General features: G+C 45.6%; 1 protein-coding gene across 2 annotated transcripts in view; it reads right to left on the reverse strand.

Moving 5' to 3' along the window:
- Nucleotides 1–1,148: 1,148 nt before the first annotated feature.
- The window catches only part of LOC145358288 (rab-like protein 6), a 132,598-nt gene continuing 119,139 nt past the window's right edge, over nt 1,149–14,607 (reverse strand). The window contains exons 14-16 of one of the 2 annotated variants that reach the window (XM_080212182.1): nt 10,792–10,969; nt 5,270–5,328; nt 1,149–3,134 (exon numbers count right to left, since the gene is read on the reverse strand). In XM_080212182.1, coding sequence (XP_080068308.1) covers nt 2,889–3,134; nt 5,270–5,328; nt 10,792–10,969 — 483 coding nt within the window. In that variant the 3' untranslated portion in view covers nt 1,149–2,888. The remainder of the gene's footprint in view (nt 3,135–5,269; nt 5,329–10,791; nt 10,970–14,607) is intronic. The other variant, XM_080212183.1, reaches the window with a different exon arrangement.

Genomic DNA, 14,607 nt, shown 5'->3' on the forward strand with positions numbered 1-14,607 from the left:
CCACCGCGACAGAAGGGGAACGCAAACTACCACGAGAGGGGGAACGCAAACCACAGAGCGGGAACGCAAAGCACTGCGACAGAGCGGGAACGCAAACCACCGCGACAGAAGGGGAACGCAAACCACCGCGACAGAAGGGGAACGCAAACTACTGCGACAGAAGGGGAACGCAAACCACCGCGAGAGGGGGAACGCAAACCACAGAGCGGGAACGCAAACCACTGCGACAGAGCGGGAACGCAAACCACTGCGGCAGAGCGGGAACGCAAACCACTGCGACAGAAGGGGAACGCAAACCACCGCGAGATGGGAAACGCAAACTACTGCGACAGCGGGGGGAACGCAAACTACTGCGACAGAGGGGGAACGTAAACCACCGCACGAGAGGGGGAACGTAAACCACAGCGAGGGGGGGGAAACGCAAACCACAGCGAGGGGGGGGAACGCAAACCACAGCGAGGGGGGGGGGAACGCAAACCACAGCGAGGGGGGGAACGCAAACCACAGCGAGGGGGGGGGGGAACGCAAACCACAGCGAGGGGGGGAACGCAAACCACAGCGAGGGGGGGAACGCAAACCACAGCGAGAGGGGGAACGCAAACCACAGCGAGAGGGGGAACGCAAACCACAGCGAGAGGGGGGGAACACAAACCACAGCGAGAGGGGGGGGGAACACAAACCACAGCGAGGGGGGGAACGCAAACCACAGCGAGAGGGGGGAACGCAAACCACAGCGAGAGGGGGGGAACACAAACCACAGCGAGAGGGGGGGGAACACAAACCACAGCGAGAGGGGGGGGAACACAAACCACAGCGAGAGGGGGGGGAACACAAACCACAGCGAGAGGGGGGGAACACAAACCACAGCGAGAGGGGGGGAACACAAACCACAGCGAGAGGGGGGGAACACAAACCACAGCGAGAGGGGGGAACGCAAACCACAGCGAGAGGGGGGGAACACAAACCACAGCGAGAGGGGGGGGAACACAAACCACAGCGAGAGGGGGGGGAACACAAACCACAGCGAGAGGGGGGGAACACAAACCACAGCGAGAGGGGGGGAACACAAACCACAGCGAGAGGGGGGGAACACAAACCACAGCGAGAGGGGGGAACGCAAACCACAGCAAGAGGGGGGGAACACAAACCACAGCGAGAGGGGGGGAACGCAAACCACAGCGAGAGGGGGGGAACACAAACCACAGCGAGAGGGGGGAACGCAAACCACAGCGAGAGAGAACATAATGCGAAAGACGGTGTTGCAAACCGTGGAGGAACATAAACCACCACGTGAAAGGGAACGCACCCATAAAATCACTAAACTGTTGAGAACGCAAGAATGCACAAATCACCCTGAGAACCCAATAAAATTAGTTTATGAAAAGACTTCACCTGTGGAACTCGCAGAGAGACTACACCATCATTTTCTGCAATTAAAATGTTCCCAGTCGGACAATGCAGTGAGACTCATGTCACTGAAATGTTACAGGAATTACTGCCAGTTTGCTAATACCTACCACATGATTGGCTAAAATCTAATTTGGTCACAACTGTGTAATTGGGGTCTGATATCAGAATAGCTGTTGGTGTGGACACTGTCCCCCTTACCCATAGCTCTGGAACAGCACAGTCTGTGATGCATAGAACAGTGCGGTGCACATGTATTTGAATTCTGTAACCGTACCAGCTCCAGGCTCAGCACCTCCTCCTCATGAGCTGCCCTCCAAGCCTTTGGGTCTGACTGATTGCTATTGATTTGGTTAAGATTCCAAATTCTTGTATTTGTGCCACCTGCCAAGCCTCGAGCTTTGATGAGTTGTCTAACAATGTCGCCACACCCTGTAACTGGAAAACGCTCAGCAGCACAGTTAATTGGTGAATAATCTGATAGATACTTCATTAGCCATTACACGCTCTTATCCAACAACTCAATATTCAGCATTACATTTTTATTTGCAGTTACAGTCTGCCTGGATTAAATCTGTTTATTCGTTTCAGTGATTCAGTCACACTGAGTGCTTTGTGTGACTATGAGGATGGGAATGAGAGGTGGGTTCAATCACTGGGCTAAGTGTGAGCGACGGGGGGGGGATCGTGTGTGTGACAGGACTCCGCAATCACTCCCAACAGGCCACGAGCTGGGGGGAGGAGGCTGCCAATGAAGCCCCCGCAGCTTCAGAACAGCCTGCCCGTGGGTGAGTGGAGGCGGAAATACCAAGCCTTTGGTTGAAGTGTTTAAAGATTGAGGCAATACAAAGGGAAAGAGGAGATTCATTTTGGAAATGGGGAAAGGAAGATGAACAACCCTTAAATTACAGAATGCCTTGAGTTTAATGTCACCCAACCAAAGATGGTGGGGGGGCTTCTGGCAGAGCACTGGGAGAGCGTTCACTGAACTATCCTCACCCGGGTACGAGCTGGCAGAAAGCACTGGATTTCAAAAAGGCTGTCTGCATGTCTGTACCTGCTCAGAGACCAGGAAACCAGATTTGACTGAAATGCAATGCATTCTGCAGATAAGCTCCGCTAACATTTTCTCTTTCACTTTGAAGAGCCCCTCCCACCATTTCGAGAGACTGGAATTAAATTAGGATGAAGTTACCACACGGACTCATGTAGCTGGTGAAGTAGTGATCACTCGATCAAAGCCAGCTGAAACCAGACACGGTGAGCCAAGCAGTACAACCTTCAGACCGTCCACCCTACAAATAGTTAGAAACTTATAAAATCAGCCTGTGATGGGAGTTGAGTGGAGATAACCAGAGCTCGATATGATACCTTCCTCCTCAAAGCTCAGGCACACACTTTGTGCCAATGTTAAAGAGGGACTGTAAAAGTGTGGAAACAGGGTAGTAACATGTAGATAATACAACAGAATTGGACAGAGACTATAGCTCCTCATAGTCTCCACCACCCTTGCTCCTCACAACATGACTATCACCGCTACCAATCAGAAACTTCTCCAAATCATCCATGTCCTTATCAGATTTGTCCTTGCTCTTTACTTTCTTCCTCCTCCTCTTCTCTTCAGATGTCATTTGCTTCTCCTTTTTCTGCCCCTCATCTGTTGCTTCTTTCTCCTTCTCTTTACTTTTCCTTGGCTTCTGTCTCTTTTTTTCCAATTTCTCATCCTCCTGAAAAAGCAAAACACATGGTGCAGAATTGCTCTGAAATCTCTAACCCACCGCCCCCAGGTGAAGTTATTGGAGAAGTTACTCTCAGCATTTTCATACCCTCTAACCCATCTCCCAACATTGTTTCTGACATTGAAACAATGACGAGATTTCACAACAGCTTGAGTGACTGTAAAGCACTCAGGATGTCCTAAGATCACGAAAGATGTTATATCTTTCTTCACAAGAAGAAGCGTATAAATGCAGACTTACAGGCGAGGCAATGTCCTAGTGACGTGATCACTAGACTATTAATCCAGAAACTTGGCTAATGTTCTGGGGACCTGGGTTCGAATCTGCCGCAGCAGATGGTAGAATTTGAATTCAATAAAAAAAAATCTGGAATTAAGAATCTACTGATGACCATGAAACTCATAGAATCCAACAGGAGGAGGCCATTTGGCCCATCAAGTCTGCACCAACCACAATCTCACCCAGGCTCTATCCCCATAACCCCATGCAGATACCCTAGCTAATCCTCCTGACACTAAGGGGCAATTTAGCATGGCCAATCCACCTAACCTGCACATCTTTTGGATTGTGGCAGGAAACCGGAGCACCTGGAGAAAACCCAAGCAGACATGGGGAGAATGTGCAAACACCACAGCGACAGTAACCCAAGCCAGGAATTGAACCCGAGTCCTTGGTGCTGTGAGGCAGCAGTGCTAACCACTGTGCCATCCATTATCAATTGTCAGGAAGGCGCATCTGGTTCACTAATCATAGAAACCCTACAGTACAGAAAGAGGCCATTCGGCCCATCGAGTCTACACCGACCACAATCCCACCCAGGCCCCACCCCCATAACTCTACATATTTTACCCTCTAATCCCTCTAACCTATGCATCTCAGGACACTAAGGGGCAATTTAAGTATGACCAATCAACCTAACCCGCACATGTTGGAGTATTTTTCCTCGGATGGAGAAAGCTAGCACAAGGGGGCATAGCTTTAAATTAAGGGGTGGTAGTTATAGGATGGATGTCAGAGGTAGGTTCTTTACCCAGAGGGTGGTGAGGGATTGGAATGCCCTGCCTGCTGCAGTTGTAAATGCGCCTAGTTTGGGGGCATTTAAGAGATCCGTGGATAGGTTTATGGATGGAAAGGGATTGGTTTAGGTTAGAGGGTCATTGCTTTTTAACTGGTCGGCGCAACATCGTGGGCCGAAGGGCCTGTTCTGTGCTGTAATGTTCTATGTTCTATGTTCTATGGGAGGAAACCGGAGCACCCGGAGGAAACCCACACAGACATGAGGAGAATGTGCAAACTCCACACAGTGACTTGAGCCGGGAATCGAACCCGGGTCCCTGGAGCTGTGAAGCAGCCGTGCTAACCCACTGTGCTACTGTGTCCTTTAGGAAGGAAATCTGTCATCTTTACCCAGTTCGGTCTACATGTGATTCCAGACCCATAGCAATGTGCCGTCCAAGAGCAACCAGGGACGGGCAATAAATACTGGCCAGCCAGTGTCACCCATGTCCCATGAATGACTAAAAGAAACTTAACACTGTTTTACAGTCCATTAAACTTCCATCTTCAGTGGCTGTGATTAGAAAACCCAGAGTCCTCCCAACAAGCAGGCTGCCTTTTTATGATTCCTTTCCACGCTCTCAGGAGAAGCCAAAGCGCCTCAACTCGATGAAGTAATTTCAGAGTGTTATTATGGTAATAATGTAGGAAACCCAGCAATTTATACACAATGAAATGACTATGAAATGAGTTGTTTGAGTGGCGATGGCTGAGGGACAGGTGTTGCTCTTGAAAATAGGGCCAACTCCATTGCTCATCGTGGAGCCTTTTCTGTTATCCTAGGGGGTTGGACGGAGCCTTGGTTTAATGTCTGGTCTTAAAGCTGGCATCATGGGCAGAACAGCAGTCCTCCAATACCACACAGGAGGGTCAGCTTGGTTTTTTGGGGTCCCTGGTTTCTGGAGTGGGGCTATCAGAGATGAGAGTGTTACTAACGGAGTCACAGCTGCTGATCCTCAATTCTATCTTGCTCTCTCTCCAACATCTAGTCTGTGTTTTTGGAAACTTGCCACCAGAACATTTAAAGCTGCAAGAACAATACATTAATTTGAAACAAAAACATTTACCTCGCGCACTTTTTTCTTCTTCTTCTTCTTCTCTTTAGTGGATCCCTTACTTGCTTTCTCTGTAAAGGGAATCAAAGTTAACAGTGAGTTAACAGAGCGAGAGCGCCTGGGTTACACATCCATCTAGAGTGGATTAACCAGGGTACAGGCTACAGCTTTGACAGGTTTCCGACATCAAACTGATACTAAACGCTGCAGCAACTCAAATATGCCTGGGTAAATACTCAGGCAAGTGTACAAAATTCACATAGCTTTGCTTTTTCTTCCAATGAAAGCTGTGAATTCCCGTGTTAACGTCCTGTCCAGGAGCTCGAATATTCAGATAAGAATTGCTGCAAAGTTGAGTAAAATAATTGTAGATTGAAATGTAGAATTTTAGAATTTGGTGTTTGTAAAATTATTTTAAAAATGTAAAATGCTGTGGAGGGGGAGGGGAAGCACTGCATGGTCCCTTTAAAAGGCAGCGCTTTTTCTGTGCTGAGAGTTTAAAAAAAATTGCAGGTGCATATGGGGTCCCAGAATGAAACATTTGTATTGGAAGGCCAAGCAGCATGGATGTCTTGGTAACCTTAACCGAGATACCAGCAAACTATTAGATTTAAATTTGATGGTTTTGGCAACCTGGGACCAATCCTAATTTAGGGGATATTGATATGCCATAGGTATAAAAGGCAGCAGTGGGACAAAAGGAGAGAGCAACTGCCATCTGCCAGAGTTACAGCCTCGCTTATGTCTTAAAAGAAAGCCCATCTCGATAGCGAAGATGACAGAGGTTCCAGACAGAAGAATCAACAGAGAAAGCCAGGAATATTCTGGAAGATGCATTCTCTTCTGCCCGCCCCCCCCACCCCCCGGGATTCTGGTTGTAATTTACAGAACGACTAAAATTTTATTTTTTTGTTAACAAGTAGGAATTGTCTTTATCTAAACAGCATTGCATTAAAGTTGAGTCTTATTTGGTTTGTTAATTGATTAGTTAACCTGTTCACCGTTAATTAGATAAATAAATTATTACTTGTTGACTTTAGAGAGTATCAGGGAATTATTTTGATTTAACCACTAAGAGTCCCTGAAGAGCAGATCGTACCACTTGACACTCACTTTTACAGATTATGAGGTGTTAGTTCTCAGAGAGGGGAATCTACCTTCGCTTCATAACTTCATCGCTCTTTCAAATCCCACTCCCTGAATCTGCCAACAGGCTTCCAATAGCAAAGCCCATAGCCGAGGATTTACTGGGTGAGGGTGTCCCTGCTTTCAACTGTGTTCACGTACACTTGCAACAACAGTGTCATAACGTTACTCTCACTGCCTGAAGAATCTTTCATGGCTGCAGTGACTAAAAGCAGTTGGATCCTGCTCTGACACGTGCACAGAGTGTTTTGAAGCAGACTTGTTATGAGGGCAAAATTGCTTCACAACAGTCCAGTTTTGGTCACCTAGTTACAGGAAGGATGTAAATAAAGTTGAAAGAGAGCAGAGAAGGCTCACGAGGATGTTGCCGAAACTTGAGAAGCTGACTTACAGACAGAGAATAGGTTAGGACTTTATTTCCTGGAGCTTGAGGAGATTTGATAGAGGTGTATAAGATTTTGATGGGTATAGATAGAGTGAATGCAAGCAGGCCTTTTCCACTGAGGCTAGAGGAGGAAAAAAACCAGAGGGCATGGGTTAAGAGTGAAAGGAGAAAAGTTTAAAGGGAATATTAGGGGGGGATTCTTCACACAGAGAGTGGTGGGAGTGTGGAATGAGCTGCCGGATAAAGTGGTAAATTGCAGGGTCACTTTTAACATTTAAGAAAAACTTGGACGGGTTCATGGATGAGAGGGGTGTGGTGGGATATGGTGCAGGTCAGTGGGACTAGGCAGAAAAATGGTTCGGCACAGACAAGGGCCAAAAGCCCTGTTTCTGAGCTGTAATTTTCTATGGTTTACTCACATCTCCAATCCTCAGAATATAGCAGCTCAGAAAGGCAACAGAGGCTCAGGAACTGAAAGGACTTTGCATGTTGAGGTTAGACTGTGTTACAGAAAAAGAGGAAGAGTATACCCACAGTAAATATTCTCACCTCTTTCTCGACAGAGGACTTCCTCAATCTTATAATTTACCTTAAAGTTGCACTGGAAGCAACAAGGGAGAAACCTTAGCTGGAGAGAGCCAAAAGAGAGGAAACTACCTGGCAGTCAAAGTGGAGCAAACTGGCAGTGCAGGAATCCTGCTCTCAGCATTCAGTTCCAAATACTGGTGAACATGATGGTTCCTTGAAAGAAATGTGGGCTGTCAATTGTACAAAGGCTGACTCAGCTGTACAGGAGGAATAGGATGAAGATTTGGAAAGTAATGATGATTGGGGATTCAATAATTGAGAAAATAAAACAGGATTTACTATAATCACAATGATAGTACGCTGCCTCTCTATTGCCAGTGCAATGATGTTACTGAGCAGCTGCAGAACACAGACAGGGGAGGGGAATAACTAGTCTGAGATCCAGGGGCTGCACGATGGCACAGTGGTCAGCACTGCTGCCTCACATTGCCAGGGACCTGTGTTCAATTCCCAGCTTGGGTCACTGTGCAGAGTCTGCATGTTCTCCCCGTGTCTGTGTGAGTTCCCTCCGGGTGCTCCAGTTTTCTCCCACAGTCTGAAAGACAAGCTGGTTAGGTGCACTGGCCGTGCTACTTTCTCCCTCAGTGTACCCGAAGAGGTGCCAGAATGTGGAGACTAGGGGATTTTCAAAGTAGCTTCATTGCATAAGAACATAAGAAATAGGAGCAGGAGTAGGCCATCTAGCCCTTCGAGCCTGCCCCACCATTCAATAAGATCATGGCTGATCTGTCGTGGCTCAGTTCCACTTTCCTGCCCTCTCCCCATAACCCTTAATCCCCTTGCCTATCAAAAACCTATCTACTCATGTCTTAAATATATTTAGCGAGGCAGCCTCCACCACTTCAACGGGCAGAGAATTCCAGAGATTCACCACCCTTTGAGTGAAGAAATTCCTCCTCAACTCCGTTCTAAACTGCACCCCCCCTTATCTTGAGGCTGTGCCCTCTAGTCCTACTGTCCTTTCTGAGCGGGAAGAGCCTCTCCACCTCTATCCTATCCATCCCATTCATCATCTTATACGTCTCAATGAGATCTCCCCTCATTCTTCTAAACTCCAACGAGTACAAGCCTAGTTTATTCAGCCTCTCCTCATAGTTCAACCCCCTCAACTCCGGTATCAGCCTAGTAAACCTCCTCTGCACTCCCTCCAAGGCCAAAATATCCTTGCGTAAGTGCGGCGACCAAAACTGCACACATTACTCCAGCTGTGGCCTCACCAGTGCCCTGTACAATTGCAGCAAGACCTCCCTACTTTTATATTCAATCCCCCTCGCTATGAAGGCCAGAATCCTGACCACCTTTTGCCTTCCTGACCACCTGCTGCACCTGCAAGGCTGGGTTTTTGTGACTCATGCACAAGGACCCCCAGGTCCCTCTGCACCGTCGCATGCTGCAGTTTTTCGCCACGTAAATAATAGTCCTTCCTACCATTATTCCTACCAAAGTGGACAACTTCACACTTGCCAACATTAAATTCCATTTGCCAGTTCCTGGCCCATTCGCCCAGCCAGTGTTAATGTAAACCTACTTGTGACACTAATTAATAAACTTTAAAACCTTAAACTATATATTGGTAACAGGCAGAAAGAATGATGATAGATACCCTGCAGGGAAATGTTAGGCAGCGTTAGGTAGACAGATTATAAGAAAGATCTAAAACGTAGTAATCGCCAGATAATCTTGTATAGAAATAAGAAGATAAAACGGACGAACAGGTTGGAAAGATAGCACAGGAGCAAGGTCATTGGGACTGGTTCTGGAGGTAGGGACAAACACAGGCCACAACACACGGTTCATGCAAGTGGGATTTCATTTTGTATCAGACTGATTTTAACAATTGGAAATGATCTGCAAATGATCAAAGCGTTTGGTGCTGAAGTATCTACACTGGAGCACAAAAACTTGAAGAAATATGTCTTCCGATTGCTACAACAAAGTGCTATTGCAGGAAGCAGTGTGTAGTAGGCCTGTATCAGTGATTAATACAATTCTCTCACAGCTTTGCTCAAGTTAGATTGGACTCCACGTTGGGCTCAGCAGATGGGCAGTAGATACAAATCATTGGCAAGACTGCAGAGCCAAAGAGCTGTAAAACACACAGTTATCAAGTGGATATCGCAAGCAATCAGAAAAGCACAGTGATCTTTACAGAATGATCCAAAACTCTCTAAAGTTTCAAAGAGTGACACAGTAGCCACAGAGACTGTTTACCAGCTGGACAGCTGAGAACTCGGGGCCATGGTCTCAGGATAAGGGGACAGCCATTTTGGACTGAGATGAGAAATTTCTTCCCCAAGAAACTCTCCTCGTGGTTCTGAATGTTCAATAAATGGGAACAGTTGAGAGAATTTTGGATTCTAGGGGAATCAACAGATATGGAGATTGGAAAGAACAGTGGAATTGAGGGCCATGAAATTATTGAATGGCGGGGCAGGGTCAAGGGGTGATTTAGTCCAGTTATATCCACTCCTCATTGTGATTGCTTCATTAACAGCCTGAAATCATGGTGCTGATTAGTGTTAGTAACTTGCCCACTATCGGGACCTCATGCCTACTCTGTCATTCTTTGAAACTTCAGAGAGTTTTGGATCATTCTGTAAAGATCATTGTGCTTTTCTGATTGCTTGCTATATCCACTTTTATTTAGGGCCCTCTTCCTGCAATCTACACAGCCTTGGGGCCCTCTCCCCTCTGGGGGAGGGTGGAGGGCAGTGAGGGGGCCCAGACCCTTTTTGCTGTGGGGAGGGGAACTTCTCGCCAGCCTCTCTACAGACTCTGCTGGTCCACTACAGCATTAAGTGCAGAGACACTTGGCACCAATAGCTTTCACAGTTTGGCTCCATTCTTAAGTTTAACAATTACTAAGAAAACTTAATTAGCATTGGTGATTAGAGCCTGTTTTTATAGAAGCTAGGGGTTGACTGTGAAGTTAGGCCAGTTCTTACTTGGCAGGCCAACAGTGCTTTGAGGTCAGCCCAGAGTCCTGAGAAACTGATGGTCATACACTGTGACAATTCAGAATGTACACAATGGTTAGTTTCATAGCTCTGACAAAGAGAGTTAGGCTGAAGGGCATTAGGAGGTAAATATACAAGATACCCGTGCATGGAATCGATTCAGTGTTGCCTTACCACTCCCCTATCCATACACATTTACACTGTGAATACCAGCAAACACAAATTTACAGATTTCACAGCAAAACAAAGGAATGTGATGTTCCTGAAACCTGGAAAATGAAATGCTTTAGAGGAACCAAATCTTGCAAATAGCCAGTACCCTATACCCAATCTCACAGCAGTAACTGTCAGATTGGGTATAGGGTACCCAATGTTTTGCTAGCATTGCCATGCCTTGTGATAAAAGTCACTCATTAATAAACTCAAAGCATCTACCGAGCGCAAGCTCTTCACGTCACCTTCATCACTGCTTTCAGCAGCTGCAGGATTTTTGTTATCAATGCCCAAACCAAACAAGTCGAGCTGAGTGGCTGGCTTCATGGCTCGGACCTGAGCTTTCACCGGCGTGCTGAGCTTTGCTACACTGAAGTCATCGTTAGAGAGTTCGGAGCTGTCCTCTCGAATTGGAAACACCTCCTGCAAGAAGCATCACAAGACAGCAGTTACCACTTGGGGAGAGAAAAAGAAAAAAGGAGTGTAACTTCAGAGAACTCAAAGCCAGGTAAACGGAACAGCTCCAGCTCAGTGCTAACACTCACCCCCGGTCAGAGTGGGGTCGCTTCAAATCCCGCTGCTGAGTAAGAAGCATTTTGTGTATCAGACACTCAGGGCAGTACTCCCACAGATCAGCCATTAAACCAAGACCCAGTCAACCCCCTCAGGGGGACATTAAAGATCCTATTTTAAAAAGTATAGTTCTTCCTGCTGCCTTGTTTATCCCATCCAACATTTCATGAACAGATTACTTGCTCATTACCACATTGGTATTTGTGGTAACTGACTGTGTGAGGATTGGTTGCTGTATTTCTTACACTTGACACTCGAATATGAATGGGCCGTGAAGCACTCTGGGACATGCCAACAATGTGAAAATAACCTCAACCATTCACAACCTATAGCAATTACTTGGATGAAGGGACCTAAATTTGTTGAAGATACACAGATAGCCACGAGAATAAGTAGTGCAGAGGACAGAGCCTATCAGTATCCCTGTGCAGACTTTTTGAGTGGTAAGATATTGCAGATAGAAAGATAGCAATTAGAAGTAGGTAAATTCAGCCCTTCGAGTCTGCTCCACCATTCACCAGATCATGGCTGATCTCTTCCAGGTCTCAAATCCATCTCCCTACTTAGAACACAGAAAAAGTACAGCACAAACAGGCCCTTTGGCCCACAAGTTGCTCTAATCATATCCCTACCTACTAGGCTTACCTATAACCCTCAATCCTACTAAGTCCCATGAAGTCTCTTAAAAGACCCTATCGAATTTGCCTCTCCCACCACCATTGCAGGCAGCCGATTCCACTCACCCACCACCCTCTGAGTGAAAAACTTACCCCTGACATCTCCTCTGTACCTGCTCCCCAGCACCTTAAACCTGTGGCAGCCCTGGGAAATAGCCTCTGAGAATGCACCCAATCAATACCTCTCAACATCTTATAAACCTCTATCAGGTCACCTCTCATCCTTCGTCTCTCTAAGGAGAAAAGACCGAGCTCTCCCAACCTAAAACCTACTTGTTTCCCACATCCCCTTATCCCATTTTTTAAAATCAGAAATTGAAACCATTCAACCATTCAAACCCCATCGTGCTACAGGGCAATTCACCACCCTCTGTGAGTAGTAGTTTCTCCTCATCTCAGTTTTATGTATACTGTCTCTCAGCCCACACCTGTGACCTCTTGCTCTAGATTGCCCCATAAGAGGAAACATTTGGTCTAAATTTACTTTGTCAATCCCTTTTAGTATTTTATACACCTCAATCAGATCCCCTCTCATCCTTCTAAACTCCAGCCAGTATCAGCCCAAACTGTTTACTCTCTCCTCATATATCAATGCTTTCCATCCCTGGAATCAATCTGATGAACCTCCTCTGAACTGCCTCCAATGCCACCACATCCTTCCTCAAATAAGGAGACCAAAACTGGACACAACGCTTCACTTGCAATAACATTTTTCTACTTTTACACTACAGGCCATTTACAATAAATGCCAACATCCCATTTGCCTTTTTTATTACACGCTGTACCTGCAGAACGACTTTCTGAATCAGGAACATAGACACCCAGATTCCTCTGCCTGGACACATTTTGACTTCTGTTTTAAAGAAACCCTGTTACTTTCCAATTAGGTTATAATTTGCCTTTGCTTTTTCTGCCAAAATGGACAACCTCATACGTAGCCACATTAAAATCCATCTGCCAAATTTTGGCCCATTCTCTTCGCCTATCAATATCCGTCTGTAAAATCTGTATATCCTTTTCACTGCCTGCTTTCCCATCTATTTTAGTGTCTGCAAATGTTGCTGTGTTACACTCTGTCCCCATTTGCAAATAATTCATATGGATTGTAAACAGTTGAGGTCTGAGGACTGATTCCTACGGCACTTTGTTAGTTACATTTCGCCAGCTAGAGAAGGGCCCATTTATTGAGCTTTGTCTTTCCAAATGCTCATTCATCTCCTCCTTAATAACTGATTCTAGCAACTTCCCCACCACAGAGGTCAAGCTAACCAGCCTATAATTTCCTACTTTTTGCCTCTCCCTCTTTTTAAGTAGAGGCGTCACATTAGCGTGCTTTCAACCCACTGGGACCATGCCATAATCCAAGGAATTTTGAAATATCACAGCCAATGCATTCACTCTCTCTGCTGCCACTCCTTTAATACCCTAAGGTGAAGGTCAGCAGATCCTGGAGACTTATCTGCCTTTAATCCCATTTGTTTATTTAATACCTTCTCCCCAGTGCTGGCTTTGCACCAAATTCCTCAGCATTAACTGCAGTTTTTGGAAAAGTTTCTTTATTCTAATATAGTGTGAGGAAATGTGAACATGTCCATTTTGGCAGGAAGAATAGAAAAGCAGATTGTTATTTAAATGGAGAGAGATTTCTGAACTCTGAGATACAGAGGGATCTGGGTGTTCTGGTACATGAATCAAAAAGTTAGCAATGCAGGCACAGCAAGTGGTTAGAAAGGCAAATTAATTGTTGCTGTTGTTTATTTCAAAGGGAATGGAATATAAAAGTCTGGATGTTTTACTACAATTGTTCAGGACATTAGTGAGACAACATTTGGAGTACTGCGTACAATTTTTTGCCTCCTTACTTAAGAAAGGAAATAATAGCATTCAAAGCAGTTTGTGGGATGAAGGGTTTATCTTATGAGGGAAGGATGGACAATTTAGGCCATTATTCAATGGAGTTTAGAAGACTGAAAGGTGATCATACTGAAACATAAAAATTTCTGAGGGAACTTGACAGGGTGGATGCTGAGATGCTCCCAGAGGAGACAGTCTGGAACCAGGGAAACAGTTTAAAAGTAAGGGGAGATGAAGAGATTTTTTTTCTCCAAGAGGGTTGTTATTCTGTGGAATTCACTTCCCCAGAAGGGAGTGGGGATTCAATGTATTCTGGGCTGAATTAAGATAATATCTGATATACAAATATCAAATATATATCAAATCAGGGAGTGGGATAGCTTGATCTTGGGATTGGACATAGCTCGGCACAACATTGAGGGCCTGTACTGTAATGTTCTAAACAAGGAGTCAAAAGTTATTGGACAACAAGCTTCCCAATGCTTTGTCTCGAGCTATTCCTTTCTCCTTCTTATACTTACTGAGTTTCTTCTTCTTTGTATCTATGCCATTTGCCCAAACCACTTCTTGTGGTAGCATGTCCCACATTCTCACCATTCTGATTTAAGAATATATTCTATATAACAGAGATCTACACAACATTTGGGTCAAAATTAGTTTCTTTATCACAACAGGGTTTCTTTAAAATAGAATTTCTCTTTTTTTGGGCAAAAACTGTAATGGAGTCAAAATTTCTCTCTCTGAAAATAGAAACATTTATCTGCTCATGTATAAAAACAGGCCTCAGAATTGAAAGATAAATTTGTCAGGGGTCTGCACTCATGATTTGTTTATAGTTGAAGAATCTGGAAGTTTAATCGGGAACTACTTTCTCCTGCACTGTAAAAGCAGATTTAATCTGAGGGCTCAATAGGAGAGGGGGGGCGAGGGAGAGGGGGGGCGAGGGAGAGGGGGGGC

Source organism: Carcharhinus amblyrhynchos, chromosome 25 (assembly GCF_965287045.1).
Source record: "Carcharhinus amblyrhynchos chromosome 25, sCarAmb.v2.hapA, whole genome shotgun sequence".
Classification (NCBI taxonomy): Eukaryota; Metazoa; Chordata; class Chondrichthyes; order Carcharhiniformes; family Carcharhinidae; genus Carcharhinus; species Carcharhinus amblyrhynchos.